This window comes from Pipra filicauda, unplaced genomic scaffold (assembly GCF_003945595.2).
Source record: "Pipra filicauda isolate LSUMZ 115617 unplaced genomic scaffold, ASM394559v2 scaffold160_size1671714_pilon, whole genome shotgun sequence".
Lineage (NCBI taxonomy): Eukaryota > Metazoa > Chordata > Aves > Passeriformes > Pipridae > Pipra > Pipra filicauda.
The window spans coordinates 719,495-742,154 of NW_024104107.1; the positions used below are offsets into that span (position 1 = coordinate 719,495).

General features: G+C 36.3%; 1 protein-coding gene across 4 annotated transcripts in view; it reads left to right on the plus strand.

Annotated features, from left to right (window-relative positions):
• WWC3 (WWC family member 3) overlaps positions 1-22,276 on the plus strand; it is a 97,323-nt gene extending 75,047 nt beyond the window's left edge. The window contains exons 12-23 of one of the 4 annotated variants that reach the window (XM_027735279.2): positions 4,845-4,965; positions 5,707-5,781; positions 6,812-6,898; positions 8,450-8,642; positions 12,350-12,517; positions 13,214-13,365; positions 14,044-14,203; positions 15,360-15,524; positions 16,839-16,931; positions 17,851-18,078; positions 18,820-18,947; positions 19,746-22,276. In XM_027735279.2, the coding sequence (XP_027591080.1) occupies positions 4,845-4,965; positions 5,707-5,781; positions 6,812-6,898; positions 8,450-8,642; positions 12,350-12,517; positions 13,214-13,365; positions 14,044-14,203; positions 15,360-15,524; positions 16,839-16,931; positions 17,851-18,078; positions 18,820-18,947; positions 19,746-19,812 (1,637 nt within the window). In that variant the 3' untranslated portion in view covers positions 19,813-22,276. Of the gene's footprint in view, positions 1-4,844; positions 4,966-5,706; positions 5,782-6,811; positions 6,899-8,449; positions 8,643-12,349; positions 12,518-13,213; positions 13,366-14,043; positions 14,204-15,359; positions 15,525-16,838; positions 16,932-17,847; positions 18,079-18,819; positions 18,948-19,745 lie in introns of all 4 variants that reach the window. The other 3 variants (XM_027735278.2, XM_027735276.2, XM_027735277.2) reach the window with 3 other exon arrangements.
• Positions 22,277-22,660: the final 384 nt, after the last annotated feature.

Sequence of the window (22,660 nt, forward strand, 5' to 3'; positions counted from 1 at the left end):
AGGACAACAGGAATAATATGAAATATAACCAGAGAATGTATCATCTTATCCTGCCAAAATCTTATTTTGTCAAGTGATAATTTGAAGGAACATTGGCAGTATCTACAGAAAAACTTTCAGGTTTTTATTTTTATAAAGAAAACATTGCTACTGTGCTAAAAAGCCTCTATTGTTCAGTGTTTGAGTCTAGACTTACCTACTTTCCTTGGTGCAGCTAGCATTGCCAGAAGATACTGCTGCAGAATTTACTTCTACTAGTTGTAAACATTTCTAGTGCCCATATTGTAGCTTTCAGACCAAAATAAATAGAATTCCAGAGACCAACATGTAAACTTGTGCTTAAAGTAGTGCCATGAAGAGGCTTCCTGAGGCTTTCTTTAAACCTCAAATCAGACCACAGCATGTCTTCATCCATTGTGGTAAGTGAAAATATCCAAGTAGTTCGTTTATAGCTCGTACGTGTTTCCTAGAAGTGAAGCCTGGTGTGAGGGCCTAGGGAGCAATATAGGATGAGGGTCAAGTTCCTGCTTTGATTTTCCCTTTCTTCTTTCTCTATTATGTTTCTACACATTTCACATTTCTCTGAAAACCTCTGTGCTACCTGCTGTCAGTGCTGTGGTGTCCAACTCCTAGTCTGGGGTTACAACTTTTCACTTTTCTCTATGTACAACAGGCTATTTTGTGCTGCTTTTTGAGGAAGAATGTATGGTTCAAAAGTAGCCAGGCTGCCTTTTTTTGAGACAATTTTTTTTTTTTTTAGTATTTGCATTTGAAAATGATTGATTTAGAAAACTTTGTTTAACCTTTCTGATTTTTGACTACTTTTTGCTTCACACTCCATAGCTGGTGGTTTGCAATTGTAACACAGTTGTTTGCAAGTAGCAGTTGAAAGTTTTGAAATTATTTTGGTTTTGTACTCTTTTATTGGAAGAATTTCATGGAGCATCCAGTTCTTACATTACAGTTTGGGAACCCCCAGATGTTGGGGGGGTTTTGGGTTTCAATGAGGTCCTAGGCAGTGTGCCCTACTGCTGCCACCCAGTGGTCTGGTAGCATAAAGCGACGCTGTAAAACCAGTAAGTCTTCGTTCCAACAAATCTTTTGCCTCTTCCTTCACTGGTTTTCGGGGCTGGAAGGATTAACACTGAATGTACTGCATGTACTTTGCACTGACACAGCACTTGAGCAAGTTCAAGGGGTTTTTCAGGAACTGCAGTTTTGATGTTTAGTTGCTGATCCGCTGTTTTATTGTTCTGCATCTGTCACAGGGACACATTGTGAAATATGCTTTCATATGTGAGTGGAGGGAATATGCTTGAAAAGTTAAATCCATCATATTTATAAAGCTGGGAGTGGGAGGAAACGTGTTAATAAAATAGTGGGGTTTCATATCTTCACTATCTCTAATCTATACTAAAATAATCTTTCATGTGCTAATTTCTTTTAATGCCTAAATAATCTCTTGTTTGCAAAGTATCGTCATAGGTCTAAAAGGTGATTTATCACTGTATGCTTTTCATTTTGTCTTGTTTCTCATGCGGCAAAACAGAAAAATTCACTGTAAGTGAACCTGAAATTTCTTATTGTGCTGTTTTTGCCTGTAATTCCCAGTGTGTTTTTCTGTGTGAAGTGCTGGTTGTTTTGTTTTGGTTAGTGGTTGGTTATTTTTTAGTTGTTGTTGGTTGTTTGGTTTTTTTTTTTGAGTTGCATGAGAAGAAACAGGAGATTTTGCTACATTTGGTTTTGTTTGATATTGTGCTGTATCTGTTTAATCATTCTGGCATACTTAATTTTTTTGCGATGTCAACTAAATACATTCACAGCTGTAGTTAAATTCCTGGGAGAAGTGGTCTCTGATGTTCAGCTTTATTGTATCATAGTAATGCCTGACAGCGTCTTGGTAGGTAAGGTCAGTTTGTATCTGATTAGTTTTTAGGAGATGTTTTACTGACATGCAGTATTTGTAGTCTCCTATGCTTGTGAAACATGCTTTAGATTTATTTATATATTTTTTAGCTAATAGCTAATTAAAGTTTGGGCACCCAGAGTTTGCTTTTTCAACTAATCACATTGAGAATATTCTTTTATTCAGGGCTGTCTTATATTTATCAAGCTTTGGCACCCAGTAGGTCTGGAAAATCATATACATTCTTCACTGATTTTGTTATTTAAATAAGAAAATTAAAGGTGATTATCTGTCTTAGAAACTTAATTTTTAACAATTCAGCATTGCAAGGTCTGTAACCTGTGCTAAACTTTTTCTGTTTAAACCAAAATCTGATGTCTCTTTCATCTTGACCAATTTTTCCTGCTGATTTTCCCCCCTCTAGTCAAGGGCATATTTGGTGCATCTCTCCCAAATTTGCTGGGATTATCCAGAGATTATTGAATGCTTCCATGACCTGCAGGCAGTGAGCAAATCATAATCAAGTTACAACATTGTTGTAACATGTCAGTTTTTCATTTCATTGTATTGGTGCTTGAAACCAACTTTTTCTTCCAGACAAATTGGGAACATGAACTTCCAAAGGAGAGAGTCCACAAGGTCCTTTGTCCAGTACCTCTATACAAAGTGTTCACATAGGGGGTGAGACAAGGGTTTATTTACAAAAAGAAGTCATCCTACTGTAACTTGTTGATATTAGTACAGAAATTATAAAAGCACTTTCATGAAAAAGTTATGCACTTTTGTTCAGCTTCTTTCTAGTGACATAAAATTATTGGGAAACTTTGATATGTTTTTCTGTAGATGTCTCTACAGAGTGCTGGTTTTGATTCTGCATAAGTACCAGTGACAGAACTGAGGTAGGCTCACCAAATCAAAAGTTTTTTAACCAAAAAAAAGAAGAAAAAACCAACCAAACTAACCAACCAACCAAAAAACCCTCCCAGAAAAACACAAACAACCAAAACAACCCACAAACTCATAACTTTAGTACAAGTGATATAGAGGAGAGTGTGGTTCAAATACAGTTTCCTTGCTTTCTGTGTGGTCGCTTGAACTTGGCTCTCATTTGTGGTGAGGATGCCATGAGCAGCACTGCACAATGTATGAAGTACAATAAGGGTAGGATGCTGTACCTAGAGATGGGGTGGAATGGTGGGTCTTTCTCCAGGCACAGAGACAAGTGCAGAGTGGGCTACTCCTAGCCAGCAGATAAGTTTCTTGCATAACTGATGATGACTAAGTCCTTCATTGAATGTGGAGAGGTCCATAGGACTATTTATGAATCCAAAGGACAGAGAACTTGCTCTGCTGATATACAGGAATTTTAGCTCCAAAAAAGACTCTGATTTTTGTAACACCTTTGGGTATTTCATGCTGTTAGTGGCCTGATAACAGAAATGTACCTTGGGCTAGCATAGAACTGCTGAGCTTGGGTGCACCCTGTCTGCCAGTCCCACAGTGACCTCAGCCAGAGCCTTCTGTTGATAACAGTGGCATGGTTGTTAATCTGTAAGACTTCTGTTGAGCTCCCGAGCCTGATGTCCTGTCCTGGTGGTGCTCGGGTGGGAGGTGAGATGGGTACCAAGCAGGAGGGTGGCTCACCACACCTCAGCTGGGTTCTGCAGGCAGAGCTCAGGTCGTGGGTTGGTGTTCAGCTGGAGGAAACTTACTGGTAGGTATCAGAAATAGATTTTGATGCCTTAAGATAATGCGTAACAGAGGTATTCAGGAAGTTGTTACTTTCAGTAAGACATGCTTCATCCTTAGTTGGGGGCAGTAAGCTGTGAATGTCAGCTGGTGCTTGTCTCCCACGCAATATGCTCTGTGCTGCTGTCACTCTGCTGGAACTGTGAATGCTTCCATGCTGTCTTAAGTTTCTTAAGCATGAGCAGAAGCAAATAAAATGCTTTCCCCACTTTTGAAGTGGCATCTCTTTTCCATTGCTTTCCCGCTTTGAGGATAGTTCACTGAACTTTAAGTAGAAGAGGGTAACAGTTCTTCACTGCACAGTGAAGAAACTGCACTTCACAAGTCTGTTTAATGGTTCTCGCAGTACTCAGAAGAAAACAACCTTAAGTTAGGAGCTATCATTGAAGTGTTGAAACCTTTCCTATCCAGTTCTTGATCATGTCTGCTTGTGCATGTACTTTAAAGGACTGGTAGCTGCTATACCTACTTGCCTGTGCAAAACCTGATGTATAACATAATTTTTGTTGGTACATTTACGATGAGAAAATGTTGCTATTTATGGTGTTGCTGGTGATTCAGGGAAGGGTGGAAGAGGGGTTTGAATATTGCTTCCTCCTTCCCCCAGTCAAAGTTATTCACCAAGAATTTGAAAAAACAGTGGTCTGAGTGAGTTGGAAAGCACTGGTTCTTTTTGATAATGCCTCTCGGACTGTAAATAAAGCTGCTATTATGTGATGTTATAAACAGTATGCTTTGAGATTTTGTATTAGGAAACAAATGAGAACAAAACCTCACATTGTTTTATCAGATAACTTTTTAAAAGAATTAGTCTCTGTGTTTGTTTTCAACCTATTGTATATTCAGTAGGTAAATCTGAAAAGTTTAGGATATCATGTGTACGTATGTTGAATTAATGTAAGTCTTCCTTTATGAAGGGATTATTCTATGAGAAAAACATTTAGTAACAATGCAATTGGTTTATACTTAGTCTTGTCAGAGAGCAATTGCCCACAAACTTCCTTCCTTAATTCTCCCACAGAAAATCTCCGGTCAATTGTATTCTAGATTTTTAATTTAAAGTCAGATGAAAAAATCAGTGAACTGTTTGTGCTTTTTTGTTGCTAGTTTTGATACAATAGATGTTTCTTGTTTGATTTTAAGAAATTGCCTTGAGCTGATGTTGTTTTCACTTTTTTCTCCGTGACAGCTGTAACTCTGCGAGGAGACAGTGGTAGAAGATCGGAGAGGAGAGCCAGGCGAGTTTCAGCATGTCTCTCAGATCATTCACTGGCTAGTGACAGTGGCGTGTTTGAAGCTTTAAGCAAAAGGTCAGGTGTATAAATGCATAGTAAGCTGGAAATATTCCTTTTCTACCACATGGTCCAAAAGAGTTAGTTGTGAATTTCTGAATAGGCTTTCAACATTCCTAGTTCTTTGTAACATAGAAATACTAGATTGCAAGTTTTAAAGGAGAGAAGCTTTTTACATGCAGTCCCATGGTCATCTTCACAACATTTTAACACCGTATCATTCTCCCTTGAAAAACAGTTTTCTCAGGTTATTAGTTGTAAATCAGTAATTTTATTTCAACCATCTATAACAAAATAAACTTATACAGAGTGTGACTTAAAATTCTGAGTAGCATGTGATAAAAGTATAACCGAGAGGAAGAAATATACAAACTACTAAAAATCTAAAAATGTGTAGGTTGACCAAGTGATTGAAGGATGCATAAAGGCATGTTACTTAATACAATTGTTTTAACACACTAAACAGTAACTGGGAAGAAGATAAGGTTTGGAGGATGCTAAAGAGAAATGGAAGACAGAATAGATATTAAAATAACATAAATGTCTTGAAAAAGTAATTCTAAAACTTCAGTTTTTACAACTGTAAATTACTGCTGCTTTGTGTTTTTAAATAGATGTCTCAGTTCCTTCTACATTACCAGTCCTTCCTATATTACCAAACAGTTGCTTGTATCCACAAATCACAAAATAAATGTTAGTTTCGTTATGTTTTAACAGCTTAGGTCACTATGTAGTTTACAGTACTCTCTGTTCCCACAGGAATGAAGATCTGGAAGAGCCTGTTTATGGTGATGCTGCCAGTAATGAAGAACCACAAATACATGTTGGATTTCTGTGAGTAGTTACTCCTCTTTCTCGCTGTCAACTCTGCAGGAATTGCTAACTACCTTTCTTGGGTTTGTTAAATTTTTAATGAACTGAACTTCAGTGGGTATTTTTAAGAAGTTTCTGAACTGACAGCTGAAGTTTAGTGTGTGTACAGATTAGTTAGTCACATGCCACTTTGTGCTGGGGATATGCCTTAACCGCAGTTCATTCAGTTCATCCTTTCAATGCTGACTGCTGAAAGGGCCTTCACTACTTCTTTCAGTAGCATTTATTTTCATTGTCTCAGCCATTAGTATCAGTATGGGTATAGGGATATGTCTCTGTAAGCGAGATCTTTTTATGCCAGATAAAGGAGGATTACCTTAGAAAAGTCACAGGTAAAGAGACACAAATTGGAACACAGTTCCCAAATATGGCACGCTGTTGTTGCTGGTGGGAATAACGTACGAAAGGGTAAATTATTGCTGTGCAAGGCAGGATGTCATATCTTAGGGAGCCCTCCAGAGTTGTCTCTACCTCTTGGAAAATTAATTCCTAAGCTTGGGAGTTTTGTAAATCTCAAAACTGTTAGTGCCATTTCAAAATTCATGTAGATGTGAAAGAGTAGAATTTTAAAATTTATTTTCAATAACCCATGAAAATAATGCAGACCGATTTGTCTAATGTAACCGATATGTTTTTACGCATGTGTGCACATGCACACACATATAAGCATGTGGTCTAACTGTTTAAGGAATGTAGTTTATAAAAACCGTTTGTTATCAAGAGGCATAGTGTAAGGCAACTTATTCTTTTGAAACTGAATAATGTTTAATTCTCTTAGTTCTATTAACTGTGTTACTGGAGCTAATGTTATTAATACTATTCTGTTACCAGAATGTGGTATCTATAATTGCTTTTAATTGAAACTGATTTGTCTAAGAAATTCGTTTAACAACAAAATGTGCTTTTATATTCTTTAAATCTTTCTAGTCATCTCTATTTCTTAAGCAAAATATTGATGATTGGTGACTAACACAGGAAATTTATTTTCCAGGCATGACAGTGGAAGTGAATGTCTGTTAGTACATGTATTACAGCTGAAGAACTTTACGAGTCTAGTTGTTAAAGAAAACTGCAAAATGTAAGCTTAAATTTCACCCAGAGTCTGATCTTTGCTTGTTTTGTGCCACAGTCATAAATACTGTAGATTTATTTGCTTTCGTTCAAAATTAAGCTATTTCTGGAGAAGATAATATGTCTTAGTTTTCATGAGGAAAGGGTTAATTTTATGGACACAAAGTGTCCCTTTCATAGAACCTCTGTCACAATGGTCAAGTAACAAACGTAGTCTTTAATGACCTATGTTCTTATGTGTTTATTATGCATGTTTATTACTCCAAGAGCTTTACTGGACATTGTTGTCAAGGCAATCAGGCATCTAAATGACTCAGAAAGGCAGTTCTGTTCTCCATCCTTCTCAACCCTACCTGGGCTGGATTTAAGAAATTGCATTGCTGCAGGGTGAATCGATTGGTTTTATCAAAAAATAAGTTTCTGTTACCAAAAAAAGCAGAAAAAAACTTTTGGCCAGTTAAATGAACTCCTCCATGCAACTGTGCATTCATTGGATCAGGCGCTGGGCCAGCTGGGGAGAAGTTCACCTGCAGCAGCCAGTGAGCAGAGGAGCTGGATCTCTTAATTTTTACAGCACGTGAATCTGTTTAATTAACTGATGCTCCAGTGCTGCAGTTCCACCATAATGAGCTCTTCCAATAGTCCTCTAACCATTTATTTGCCTGCCAGTGTCAGCCCCTCTCTGGTGGTGCCATAAGAGTTCATGCAGCTGTGCAGTGGAGTTGAGTGAGCCTCTCAGCTGGAGTGGATTTTTTAATCCTTGAGATTTTGTGGGAGTTTTTTGGTAGGTTTAACCCAGATTAAGTTTTCTAATCTGGTTCACAATACAGTTCCATGAAACTGTTTGCTGGCATGGGGGAAGGAGTAGGATGCTGCAGGGGCTGGACAAGCAGTCAGGACTGGGAGAACATGGAAACAATTCTCTAAGTAGCTCTACTGCCTTCTGTCAGATGAAAATGATTGTTGATTTTGGTTTTGGCTTGGAGTCTCAAATGGGATGGTATGAGATATTTAAATTAGTTTTTTAAGACTGCAGATGGATGCAATGACTGCAGATTTCTTTGCCATCCTTGCTGAATTTTTTAAGGAGGAAACAAAAGGTTAGTTCGTGGAAGGAAGAAATGGATCAGTGACACTTATGGGGTAATTCAATTGCCTAAATATAGGCATGTGTTTCCATACGAAATATCATAGCGTAGCACCTGGCCTCCAGCTGCTGCTGGTCAGAGGAGAGCTCTATGTAGCTCTCCCACAACTCCTATGTCATAATTGCTAGCTCCTTGTAGATGCTTTGGATAGCTCAGGGCAGCTCAAGTGCCACTTGGTGCCTCTGTTAAGCAGCAAGTTGGAAAAAAAATAGTTTTAGTTAGAAAATATAGCATTTCTGGATTAGCTTTGCAGATCTTGTGTGTTAAGAATGCAAAGTAAATTTCTGTGATGATGAGATCCCAGAGCAGATTCTTAATGTAGGTGTTACACTAACATAGCTTAATTTTGAGAAATGCGAAATAGATTTCTTTGTCTGAATTGTGCTATTTGTCTGTTTTGATGTTCTCAGTCATGTGAGAGTTTATTTGCCACCGCTTGAGTCAGACACACCAACCACTTACTGCTCTAGAGCTTTGGAATTCCAAACTCCGTTAATATTTAATGAAGTGTTCCGAATCCCTGTGCATTCAAGTGTTTTGAAATTAAAATCACTGCAGCTGTATATCTGTTCAGTTGATCATCAGCAACAAGAAGAACTATTGGTAAGTGGTTCTGTTTCTTAAAAGCCATTGATACGGGAAACTAAAGTTACTTGAGGAATAATTTTTAAGATTATAAAGAGAAAGTGAAGTCTTTGTTTTTCCGTAAGAAGTTCTGATAGAGTTGCTTGTTAATGTGTCCATTTGTGTACATATGTAAGTATAGTTCTGTGAATAAAAAGGTGGGATTTTTAAAAAGTTGAAATATGTGTATTTTGGGGTTACATGAAGTCTTACTAAATTAGCAGAAGTTGAGAATTGGAGAGTTTTAAGCCATGTTGAAAGTAATCTGTTCTACTGTTTACTGTTACATTGCAGAGGCATGTTGAAAATTGATGTAAGGTTTACATTCATTGCTATGGGATTTAGTAGATAAGGAGTTAATTTTTTATTTATTTAATGCATTTCTTAGAAGTGTCTGTTTTGTGGAAAGTTGAAAATCTGCTGTTGCTAAATTTTGGTGCAAGAAGGAATGCACTGTGTAAAAAATTAAACTTCTCCTAAAAGACTTAATCTGACAGCTTTTAGACTACAGTGTGCTCAAGACTTCCATTTCTGCATGGAACTATAATGCCTGTGTGTGTCCTGGCTATTTTGAAGTGAGTTGTCATTGCAGCGAGGGGTTTGAATGGGTTAGAGAAGTTTTAAGCCTATCAAAGAAGTTAAGTGGTACAGGCATCTCACTGGCATGCTGGGCTTTAGGTAAGAGGTGTTTATTTGAGCAAATCTAGTCAAGAGTGCATGTTTAATAGTCCACCTTTAAAACTAAGTAGCATCTTACATAAATAGAGGTCCTAACACTGACAGAAGTGGACTCAAGGTCTTGTAGTCCACTTGTAGTAGGACATTTTGTCCTTTTTGCACTACAGCATAATGAAAGAGAAAGCATCTCAAGAACAGGCTGGATATATTGATGTAAAATGCTTTATACTGGTATAGCCTGTTCCTATGGCAAGCTAAATAGCTATTTAAGTGTAAAGTATCTTGGTACTGGCACAGGTACATCTAAGTTTAGGGTGCTTTTATTTTAACTGCTGTTACTGAATCGCCAAAAAAAAAAGATAGGTCTTCACGTTATATTGGTAGGGATTTTTTCTTTTTCATAGTCTTACTGTAGTTTTGTCAGAAATATCTTTGTTAACAGTAGCTAGTAATATACTTTAAGGTAAGTTAGCAATGCTACTCAAAAGGAGAGAAACAATGTCACAATTTCTTAAGGTAGATGCATTGAAGTATCTGTTTAAACATTATGATTATTACTCTCTTTAGCAAATTGAGCATTTTCTCAAACTGAGAAAACATTTCCTATCTCTCTTTGGAACTGCTGTGATGGTCTCTGTCAACAAGGCCTTTGTCTTTCAAGGTCTCTTCCACTGAGATTACCGTTTATCCCATCTATTTAGTAATGCATAAAGTTCTCAAATTCTTGATGACGGCTTTCTTTTCAATTAGATTATGCCAGTGTAATGTTTTCCTAAATGCAGAAGCCAGGCTGGAGTTTATCTTAAGTTATACAAGTATTTGAACATAACAGAGAGTTAAAAAAAAATAAATTCTGTCAAATAGTTCTAAACTTCACTTATAAAGAAATAAATATATTAAATTTGTGGGATGGTCTTTCCATTCCCTCAGCCTTTTACTCATATGCACTGCATGGCTTTGAAAGACCTTTTTCTGGGTTAAATTGGCTTATTTTTTCCCCGGTGGCCTCATCAATGTTGAGATAAGGGAATTGTTATTTTCCATGATTAGCATATGTAGTTCATGACAAAACATCAAAGAAATGTGAATGCCTTTCTTACGATCACACAGCATTGCTGTTTCACTCTGAGTTTCTGATCTTTTACAGCCCTGAACAACTGATTATTCCCCATGTCTTAATTTATTTGAATTCTTCTTGAGTGAGACTTGTTTTGCATTTTGTGTTTTTATTTCAGAATGTTTGTCCCATTTTTTAGTATTATTTTAAATTTTGATCCTTTTTTCATAAAGAGACACGCCTATCTGATGTCACAGAGAGATTCATAAATACTTCTACTCTCCTGCCATCCAAGTTGTTAACAAATGTGTCAGAGCAGGCATGTGACAGACCTCTAGCAGACCCACCTGTGACAGACCTCTAGCAGACCCACCTTGGTTTCTTCATCCTTTCCTTCTTCATCCAAATCTTGAGGCGGAGGTGAAATATTAATTAATCCTTTCAGTACTGATAATTATCAGTTGGATTTGATGGTGATTTTCTACTCAGTTAGTGATTCACTTTGTAGTGACAGCTTCTTTAGCAGGTTTGCTTAGCTGCTTAATAAATGCACTGTGTAGGGCAGTATCAGATGTCTTAAGCATATGTTTTCTGCAATATTGATGGCAGGAAGACTTTTACTCTCTACTACTAAAACCATGCTCAGAATGTCTTAAACATTTTCCAACTCTGATATAAAAATATCAGTATTTGGTACACATTTCTTTTATACGCTGCATCAGAGGAAATAGATAATTAGAAGACATCTCTATTTTATGTAGAAAAAAGAAAAGTCATCTCTCTAGCCACTGAGATGAAATTACTTCCTCAGTAACATGCTGTATCCCGGTATCACATTATTTTGTTAGTCTCAAAACCTTTTCTCCATTGTCCTTTATGCACCTGTTTAAACAGAGCCCCAGGGAACATTTGTCTTGGAAAAACAATACAATGTTTTTTTAATTAATGTTTTCTAATTAACTGTTTCTTTACCTGCTTAAAGTTGAATGCAGTTTCTGTGTACAATTCCTACTGCCTTTACTATTAGAATCATTGTATCCAGCTGGTTTATGAGAGATGAAAACCATCTTACAGGACTTTACAGTGATATAAATGAAAATATTCTTAGCATGTGGTCCACTAGCATGGAAATGAACAGGTTGTAGAGATAGCCAGATAAAGCCAAAAACAGCACTCAAAGGCTAACTGATATAAAATCATTGGTAGGTGATAATAAATAATAAATAAATAATAAATAAAATAGGCAGCATAGATTTGCTTACAGCTGTTCTTAATTTAGGTGAACACCACTGAGAATTTCTTACATGTACACTCTCTGATGGAGTAGGGCTACTTCAAAGTTTGAAACACTTTTAGTGGGAAGCCTCCATTAAACCTCTTTTCACGTGAATCTGGGAGATGTAAGGATGGCCTGCAACGAGGAAAAATAGCTTTGTGGCCCATTTGACAATCTTATGATATAAATAGGCAGGAAAAGAATTAGTTTACACAACATTTTTTTTTCCATTTAAAAGATGCCTTTGAGGACCAGAGAACAGAAGGGTATCAGAATATAGTTCTCTCCAAAACCCCACAAATTAAAGTAACATTGTTAAAGTTATAATAATTTAAGCAAATGTAGAAATCAAGTATGTAATTGAGAGGGTTTTAAAAATAAAATATTAATAGCTGTCAGGTTTCAAGCATATCTACATCAGTCATACAATTTTAGTTTTTCAACTTTAAAAATTTAATATCTACTCCAATCCTTCCTGGTAGTAATAGTAAGCAAGAGACAAGAAATTCAGAATCTTAGACATCGTAACACAATGGAACAAAACTCTCTTTTAAAGAGAGACAGTATTTGATGAAGTGGGGCTTTTACATTGTAAGTAAAACACGCTTGAAAGAAGGTGTCTGTTCTGCAGAGAATGTTTATCTTATTGTGGTCAATGCTTTTTGTTTTTCATAGGGCATTGCTCAGATAAACCTGACGGATGCAGAGAGTTCTGGTGAGATGCAGCTTCACTGGTATACTGTTCAGATCTTCACTGGTTCAGAGCCCCAGAGAGCAAAGACCAAAAACCAGTGTGAAGACAGTATTCCTCAGTCTTCTGGAAATGTAACTACAGTTAAAACAGTATGGCTCTATAAGAGTGATTTGTTTATTTATTTGTCAAATAAGACCTTCAGTGTGGTTGTTTGTGGTCTTATCTCAGGTGCAGGTTTTTGAGGTGTTTAATTTAACTCTTATGGTTAGAGCTGGATTTCAGAAGAATAATTAAAAACTAGATCATGTCCAGACGGGTGCTTGTGATAGTACCCTATGTATGTTTGTATGGACATTTCCAGTCCAACTGTTAAAAATTTCTGCCTCTGCACTTGAAGAACTTGTCAAAAAGGTTGTGCAATTTCCATCCTTGGAGATTTTTCAGCCCTTGACTGGGTTCTGGACAACCTGATGTGGCTATGACGCCTTGCCTGCTTTGCACAGGACATCAGACTAGGTGACCTTCAGAGGTCTCTTCTGACTATCTTGCTGGATGATGTTCCACAGTGAGATAAAGTCTGCTCAGTTTCTGTGACAAGTTGAACACCACGTACTTTTTGATCATTAAGATTCAGGGCAGATTTTTTTTTTGTTTGTGGTTTGGTTTGGGTTATTTGTTGTTGTGGTTTTTGGTTGTGTTTTTATTTGGTTTTGTTTAGGTTTTTTTGTTGTTTTTTTTTCTGAAGGAACAGTGGCTTTGTTTTTATTCTGTTTTCTCTAAATAATATGCATTAAGTATATTTCTTTTTTCGAACAGTTTTATTTGAAGTCTAATTTACCTTTCAGGATGCAGTGACAGCCCTATTAGCTAGGACCACTGCCCAGCTAGAAGCAGTTGAGAGAGAGCTGGCAGAAGAGAGAGTGAAGCTGGAGTACACAGAGGAAGAAATCTTGGAGATGGAAAGAAAGGAAGATCAGGCAGAAGCCATATCAGAAAGGTAAAAATGGTTGCTTTAATGCCGCGTGAAACAGTTAATAATTAATACCTCATCAAAGATATTTAAACTACGGGTATAGTCTGAAATAGAGAAGGAGTACAGTAGGTCCTTATTCTGAGATCTGCTCCCTGTTAGTGCTGCAAGTATAAAATTCTGGTTTGTCATGATGTGCAAACAGGAGAAAACCTTACTCGAATAGCTGGTTGAGTTTAGAGGACTTGGAATTTGGGGAGTGGGAAAACATTTTATCATACAGAAACTTTGCTAGGGAGGCAACTGTAATGGGTTTGTAATAGCCCTGTACTAATAAATAAAATTTTGTGGAGACATGGGAAAATATTAGGGTTGTGATTTCATCCCTAATAATACTCCTAATTTGTTACATGAGTGGTGGTGTTCTTTTTGTTATGTTTTTTTTTAGTATTGTTAAAAAGACCAGAACATGTGCTTAAAGAAAATTAGGGAAGGTGAATTTTTTTGCTATGAAATGTATTTACTTCTCTGTACCTGCAGAAATGCAAACAGGCTGTGTTCTACCTGTGAAAATTCTGTATTTTTATTGGAGAAATAATACTTTTAATTGATAAACTGACTTGGATAATGAAATACATAAACATGATGCATAATTGCATGAGTTTTTTTAATGCCTGCAAAATTATTGTGATGTTCTGACTTTAGGAGTTGGCAAGCAGAATCTGTTGACAGTGGATGCAGTAATTGCACCCAGACTAGTCCTCCTTATCCAGAGCCATTTTGTGGGGATTCATTAGCTGGACACATGTTTGCGACTCAAGCAGGCCAGTACAGTTCTGGAAAAATGCAGCCTCCACCACTAAAGGTAATGAGAGAAGACACTGCAGTACAGAAACTGCCAAATGCCTCGCCCACACACTGTGTGTTACCTCTGCTCCTAGAGTTTGAGTCTGAATTGATCAGGAGAGAAAAGAATCAGAAATTACATTAACAACCCTGTTGTATCAGCACTGCCTTCATTACAGCAGTGTTGCTATTGAGTTGTTAGCAATGCCCCTTTAGGGCTGGGTTTTTTTGTTTGCTTGCTAGTTATTTCTAAATAGAATTTGGTTTTTATATCAAGAGGCAAACTATTTTTACTGTGGCCTTTACATAATCTGTAAATATGCACCTGTATCAATTTCTGTGTTTACCTGAAATTGTAACAGAAAAGATCACGATCAGCTTCCAGTGCTCTTAGAAATAAGAATTTTGAAGGAACTGTGAAGAAGGAAGTGTAATGTTTTAAGACTTGCATTACTGTTTCAGTGTTACAATAACATGGAATAATTGTGTTGAAACTGATGTATTTAAAATCTTTTTTATTCAAGATATGAGACACTAAAAATAATCCTGAACAAGCTGAAATCAGCACATTTTCATTGAAGTAGAGGAACATAAGCCATTTGTGCTGACTTTTAGGGAAGATCATACCTGCTTTTGAGGAGAGAGTTCACTAAAAGTTTGGAAACTTTGCTAGATAGCCCATGTTTTCTGTCTTTCTGAATATTTTAGTGTTCTTGTATCATTGTTTGAACAGTCTTTCAGTACCTTTTTTCCCCTTCCTTCTCTTCATTTAACTTCTTCTAGTTTTAAGGTGGTTATTTGCTTCAGTCACTGTTCTTATTGAAAAGTGACTCAGTTTTCTTCTGTTGAGGCTGGAGATCAGGTGGTAGCTTGGTTAATGCCTATTTGCCAGTCCTGAATGCAGTCCTTGTGCTCTGCAGCTATGATTCATGTTATAACTGCATCTCATAATTGTTACTGTTGCAGTAAAGGTTTCTGAAAGGTAATCTTAAAATTTTGAATGACCTCGTTTTAAAACTTTTTAAAATATGAGGTAATTCATGCTCTGTTCTCAGTGCTCATTCAGATTTGAATCTAGCTAGCAGAGCAAATTGTTTACTTTTGATATTGTTGAAATGCCTGATTGTTTTGGCTACAAGAGAAAAAATAAAAAAAATTCCTTCATTGAAATATAGGTGGATAAGGAAACTAACACCGAGGATCTGTTTCCTGAAGAAGTTGCTATTATTCCAAAAGAGAGAACCAGCCGCAGGCCACGGGGTTCTGCTTTTGTTCGAAGCAGCACCATTGTTCGCTCCCAGACCTTCTCGCCTGGAGCACGAAGTCAATATGTTTGCAGAGTGAGTAAGGCTTAAAAAGAAGGAGGGGGGGAGGGGCCCCCATGCAAATATAATATATGTTTTTGATAATTGCTTTTTAAGGCTGTGTTGCATTTATAAGAAATTTATGCTACTTTTTAATAGTAATGAATAATCTTTCATTGAATTTAAACATAGCAGTGGGGAAGAGTTTCCCTGACTCTTTTTAAGAGTTTAAACCTGGATGGATTTAATTTGAAATTTAAGAATCTATGAAAAATTAGATATTAAGCTCTATCCCTTTGCAATCTCAGATGTTAGGCTAGGGTGATTGGCTTTACAGAGGTTCAGTGCTGTCTGATGAGGCGTATAAACGGTTAGCTTAGAAGCCATGTTTAACTTTCACATCTATAAAAGTTTGGAAAAGGGCACTGAATGTTTAATCTTATGGTTATTGCATAAATATTCTTATGACTCTATTGGTGTCATGAGTATCAGTCATAGGGTGCCTGTTACAGCAGCGTAACATAGGATTCCTGGGTGCACTAGGGCAAGTAATTGAAGATCTACTCACATTAGTCGATTGCTGTGTTCAGTGGTGAAAGGCTTATAAGCAGTTGGCTGTGGTTTTGTAGATTGATATGTGGGTATTGGTTTTGCAACATTGATGGAATACACATAGCTTTGATCATACTCTTTCATAAGTTTCTGAGAGCTTGAGTTTGAAAATGCAGTGATGATTTTTAAATTTTGTGCTTTGTCCTAAACCAAGGAAATTCTGTTTTTTGTTCTTTCTTACATTGTGCACAGTGCACACAAACTCTCAAATTTTTCAGTTTGATTTCTGAATTACGTATCTGTTTTGTAATATAGAAAATGTGAGTAAAAGACCCTTGCACACCAGATAACAGATAGCACCAAAAGGAAAAGATCATTGAACACTGTCACTTAACCTGCATTTACTTAAAATCAGATGGGAGGTAAAAGTGGGAGACTGTATTCTTTGTGTCCATGACAGTAAATGCTTTAGGATTAAATATTATTGCTTCTAAATCCCCCCTCCACGTTTTTTTAGGTTCTTTTGTCTTGGATATAGTAGAATGGTTGGTGGAGCTTATCTGTATAACACTGATGATTTTAAGTTTTCTTGAATTATTGTAACTATACCATATAAGCACTATTATATATACATTTTTATAAATAACTAAAACTGAAAAAAAATCAGTTGCTTAAAACAAGACAGTTTCAGTGTATTTAAAAAAATAAGTCTGAAAACCAAAAAAAGAAAAAGTAATACAGATTTCTTAATGAAGATGACCTTGTAAGCAACTTATTTTCACTATCTTTTCTCCTCAGCTGTATCGCAGTGACAGTGACAGTTCAACCCTGCCAAGGAAGTCCCCTTTTGTCCGGAATACGTTGGAGAGGCGCACTCTACGGTATAAGCAGGTAATATACCTAGGAAGCGGATTTTTACTTTTCACTAGGTTACTAGAACACTGGTACTTATTACACTTAAGCTTTAGATGTCTGCAGGTGCATTCTGGTCCTTTTAGGAAGTGTAGAAAGCTTCTGCAATGTAATTGGAGGGGCGGGGCATGTTTTGTGTTTGTTTTGGGCTTTTTAAGCTAAAGGGTAGACCTGGAGAAGTTAAATACAGTTGTGAACAATTATTAAGGAGGGAAAAAAGTGTGGCAGACAAAAATCAGTTTAATGGGGACTGAATTTGTATTGATTTAGATGTAAAGTTTGATAAATCTTTACAATCTAGTTTATGATGCAGGGTGCGGGCCCAGAGAAGTGTATGTGAATATGGCAGTAAAACATTCATCTCCCCTCCCATTCAGCCTAACAAATTTGAGACCCAAGTATTCAGGAATTAATAGGTTAAGCTCTTCTTTTGTCCCTGTGCCACTCGTCATGCTGTGGAACAAGTGGGCAGAGAAAGGCAGGAATCTTGCTCAGTACAGTATTTTCTGATGTCATGACTTCATTATGAATTTTTCATATTACATCCCTTTTATTATCATCATAACATGGAATTTTAGTCCATAAACTTCAATTAGTTAAATATTTATAAGTCAAAAGGAAACTGTAAAAGGAGGTAGTAGAAAAATTCAAAAGTAGACTGTCAAAGGAGGTAGTAGAAAGCATTAATTGAAAAAGTTTATGTATGATACAGAAAACCCCTACAGCTAGCTAGCCTTTCACTGGGGGATATAAATAATCTCCAAAACTTCATATGAAAAAGACTTTGTGTGTGAAATAAGTATAGAAAATGTATGGTGTATATAGCTAAAGCAAGACCAGTAAACCATATTGAGAGTAATAAATTGTGCATTTTATTTGAATCCTAATAACTCAGCAGTCCTGCAGATCATCTTTGGCTGAGCTTATGGCAAGGACATCCTTAGACCTGGAGCTGGATCTCCAGGCATCCAGAACTAGACAGAGACAGCTGAATGAGGAGATATGTGTTTTAAGAGAGTTGAGACAGCGTCTGGAAGATGCCCAGCTCAGAGGGCAGACAGATCTACCCCACTGGGTCCTTCGGGATGAGCGATTCCGAAACTTGTTGAAGGAAGCAGAAAGGCAGGTATGGTAACATGATATATAAACACTCCATGTGTTCAGAAATTTCTGATTACAAAATGTCTTGATTGTGACAAGATGTCTATAGAGCTGTTTTTTACAGAAACAGTGAGTTTCTTCCCTTGAAGTTTGCACAATAAAAACTATTGCATTGATTGTTACCAAACTCTGTATTTATTTGAGGACAGGTTTTTAGAGAATGGCACGATTTGCCAGTGGCACTTTTGGTTTTGTTTTGGGTTTTATTTATTTATTGTTGTTGTTCATTTGTTTTGGTTTAGGTATTTGTTATTGGAACTTTAATAATTGTCTTTCTTTTGATCTTTGAAAGAAATTTTGCTTATTTGATATTTTTTTACAAGTATTTGGAATGTCCCTAAGTATGTGATTTTTTTTTCCTGTTCTTGGAGAAAGAAGTTGTAGACAAAGGTGGGAAAACTGCACAACAAATAAGATTGTCATTGGATTATCTGAGACAAAGACTAAATTTATTGTAAGATCTTGTTTGACAGTTCTGTGTGCAGTAAATTTTGTTAATTTAATACATATCTGTCTGAAGAGCATTAAGAAATGAAGCACCTCAGTCTTTTGCATTTATAATTCTTAGATGATCTGCTGTTTCAGACAATGTACTTGTGTGGTTTCACTGTGGTGAGTGGGAAAAAAATCCATTATTTTAATGTGGGTATTCTTGTGTTTTGTATATTGACATGTCCATTTTAAGCATTATGTTTCTTGTTTTCAGACCAGACAGACCAAATTTGAACATCACCAAGAGCAAGCAGCTGAAAAAATGCTAAAGAAAGCATCAAAAGAAATATACCAGTTGCGTGGGCAAAATCAGAAGGAGCCTATTCAGGTGCAGACTTTTAGGTAAGTGATAATGCATACTGAAATAGCATAGGAACAGTTGATTAGAGAGATTAAAGCTTTCTGAAACATTTAGCTTAAATTCTGTGTGTCTTTTGATAGCCAGTCTTGTATCTGGATTTGCACAGAAGTTCCTTTTGAATTCTTTGTACTGCAAAGAGCCAAAGCTAAGGTAAAATTGCAGTGTTACAATTCTAATACACATAAAATTAAAAAATTTAAAAAAAGCTTCAAATGTAAACACAGCTTAGATGATTCTTCCAACTTAGTCTAGTCGCTATTAAGTTCAAATGATTTGTCAGTTCTTCAATACAAGCCTACGCACGTAGTCTGTTTAATGTAATACGTATATGTCATTAGTAACACACTTTCCCTAAAAATTACCCAGTAATATTCCAGCTTTATCTCAAGAAGCCTTTTCTTTGGACTGTGTTTTCAGTGTTGCAATTTTTTTTGTTCTCCCTTCTTTTTGTAGACATTATTGCAAAATGTACAAGGGTGTATTTTGCTTGGCAGGACTTGTCCTGCGAAGCCTTTTTACAGTCAGCTGTGACTGGTGTTCAGTGAGTTGTATAAAGCTTCCACCTAGATTTTAAAAAAATAGTGATTGTGTTCCACAGAATGTTGTCAAAAGTATATGGTGAGGTTTAGTATTTAAGTTTGTTGTACTCAAATAAACCACCAGTTCAGTACATAAGTAACAAATACTAACCACTAACCAGAGTAAAGAAATCATTTTCTTGCGAGGAGGAGGGGAAACGTAGTTTGATTTATTTCCTTTTTCTCTTGTTTTGATCACAGAGAGAAGATAGCTTTTTTTACAAGACCAAGGATTAACATACCTCCTCTGCCAGCTGATGATGTATGACCTGTTGCATTGTAAACATGAAGTATTTATCGCTTTTATTTTAATGAAGTTCCTAGATTAGCCAAGTTTCTTTAAAAAAAAATTGTGCAAAAGCTAATATACACGTTTTGTAAAAAATAAAAAAAAGTAAAAAAAATTAAACATAAACAAAAACATATATATAAATATATATACATATATATTTTATAATAGCGACTGCAACAAGGCTTGGTTTTTCCTTGTTGTGAAACTGACATCTCTGAAGACAACTTATTTTATAAAAGATCGACTATCCTGTTAAGAGCGTGTACAGTTTTTATGCTGTTTTATTTGACTTAAAAGGCTGGAAGACAGAAACAAAGTGAGTTCAGGCAAATTCACTGTAGTGTAATTTATTTATAGTGCCTTTTTTCCTTGAAGGAAAATACCTACTTTAAGATGTATTTTAAGACTGAAATTTTGTTCCTCAGTATTTGTCATACAGTAGAATGGAATCATTGAGCTGGTTTTGTTTCTGATACCTGAAATGAAAATACTATGTTTCTAAAATTGTCACTTTTTTCAGCTTTATTATCTGTAGCTTATTATGTACATTGTATCCTTTAGCACTGTCTGTGTTATAGCAAAATATTATCACCTGCAGTGTGTTTAACACTGATTAGAAGTGATGTTAAACATTGCAGAATTCATTTGCATGTTCTTACTGTGCACTAATAGATTGTTTTCATTTCAGTTGTGTCTAAAGTATCTTTATATTCTTAACTAGATCCTCAGTATAAACGGGGGAAGGAAAAGGGTGACAGGTCTTTGCATTTTAATAAAAAGGGAGTTAAAAGAGCAGTGTGAGCGAGCTTTATGGAAAGACTGCTAATGGAATATTACAGTAATTTCTAGAGTTTTAAAGATTCTGATCTGATTCAGGAAAGCATGTGTGTTCTGACTTGGGGAAGCAGCTGCTTTAAGTAAGGGTGCTTAAACACGTGTTCATCCTAAAGGATGTGCTTTGCGGTTACTGCATGCGAGTTCTGTTGAACAGTGAAACTTTCCACGAGAAAGGTGTATAATTCTGGAAGGTACAGCTCACTTGATTGCTAGCTGAACCAGCTAAAATCTGGTTAGAAATAATTTTACTTGTGATCATTCGTTTTAATGAAAGACTGTCACCCTAAATTCCCGAGAATGCCAGTTTTGTGTCCTTGCATCCTGCAAGTATGTAAAAATACTTCTTTACTAAGCTACTATAATAGAGTTTCTCATATTTTTCTAATTTTACATTACCTACAAAGAGAGGTGCCCAACACAAGACTGATTTTGCAAATTGCTGGAATCTCCTAGAAGGAAGATAGCGTTGTCTTTTAATTAAATATCAGATTGGTTCCAGATTTTTATATGTCAGGAAATCCAAACAACAGCCAACACCTAAACAGACCTATCAGAATATTTTCAAATATTTTGTGAGTAAGTTCTCTTTGTGAATTTCTGTTACCTTGTTAAAGGTCAGGAAAACCTGGAAGTGTAATTGATTTACTTTTACTTATCCATGCTGAGGCAAAAAGTAATGGGAAAAAAAGATTGTAAACCTAAATCATTAATTAATGAGGTTGATTAACACAGACATTTAATCTTAAGGTAGTATTCCCTGTTTCCTAATATGACCTATAATCATTACAGGCATCAAGTGTTGCGATCATATATATGTGAAATTAAAGTATATTTAGCATTTATCATGCTAAATCATTTATCATCCCGAAGCCTGTTTTTGCCACTAAGTTTTGGTGGGTGTATATTGGGTTTCTTGGGCACAACTAGACGTATTCAGAAACTATGCAGATAAAAAACAAATCGTGTAAGAAATTTGCAGTGTTTGTGTAAAAGTCTAGGGACAGCAAGCTTTTCAGTGCTCATTACTTGAAAAGACCAGTTAGTCAGAATTTCGCTTCTCATTTTCAGCTGAGGCCGTCACATAGTAGCATTTATCCAAATTTATCATGCAGTGACACCAGAAGTACTTGCTGTGCCCTAAGAACAGACAACACCATGTTCCTAGGAGGCTGGTCAGGTACTGGAAGGGGTTGCCCAGAGAGGCGGAGCACTGTGTCCCGTAGGGTGGATGAAGACTTGAGTGGACATAGCCCGGAGATGCTGGGTTGCATTAGGCCTGCTTTGAGCAGGGGTTGGGGTGGGGACCTTTCTTCTACAGTGAATTCTTCTGTGACTGTATAACAAAGGAGCAATGTCTGGTGGCCTCTCTGCTAGGGGGTTCAGTTGGTGTTTTTAAATTGTGACTGCTGTGAGATGTCATCAGTGTATCTTGTGGGTCTGTGATTCTGACTGCTGTAATGAGTTCTGTCTTGATGTGGTAATGAGCTATCATATTCAGTATTCATCTCTCTTGTTTTTGTCACAGTTCTGTATGATTGTGTCATTTTTGTATTATTTGAAAGTATTTCTTCTACAAAATAAAATAATTTGCCATAAACAGAAATAGAGTCTTGTTATATATCAAAGACATTTTTTGAATGTTTTATATTTGCTATGTTCCTGGTGCTTTCATTAAAAAATTGTATTTTGAATAATACTGTCATTTAAGTGAATGTAATGAATTTTCAAATAAAAATAAGAGAAGAAATCTGAGAAACTGGAGATCCTAGAGAGGTTATACTGAAGACCTGAAAGGGATGCAGACTGTGTAAGGAGTGGCAGGTATGTTCTTCCAAGAGCTTATCAATCATGATAAGAGGACAACTGTATCAGCAGCTCATAGTTGAATATTCCCAGAATTCTTGGGTAGCTCCACTTAAAACACATTGAATTGCCTTTTTTCATAGCAAACATTTGTACTTTGTAGATTTGTATTGAAAACATGTTG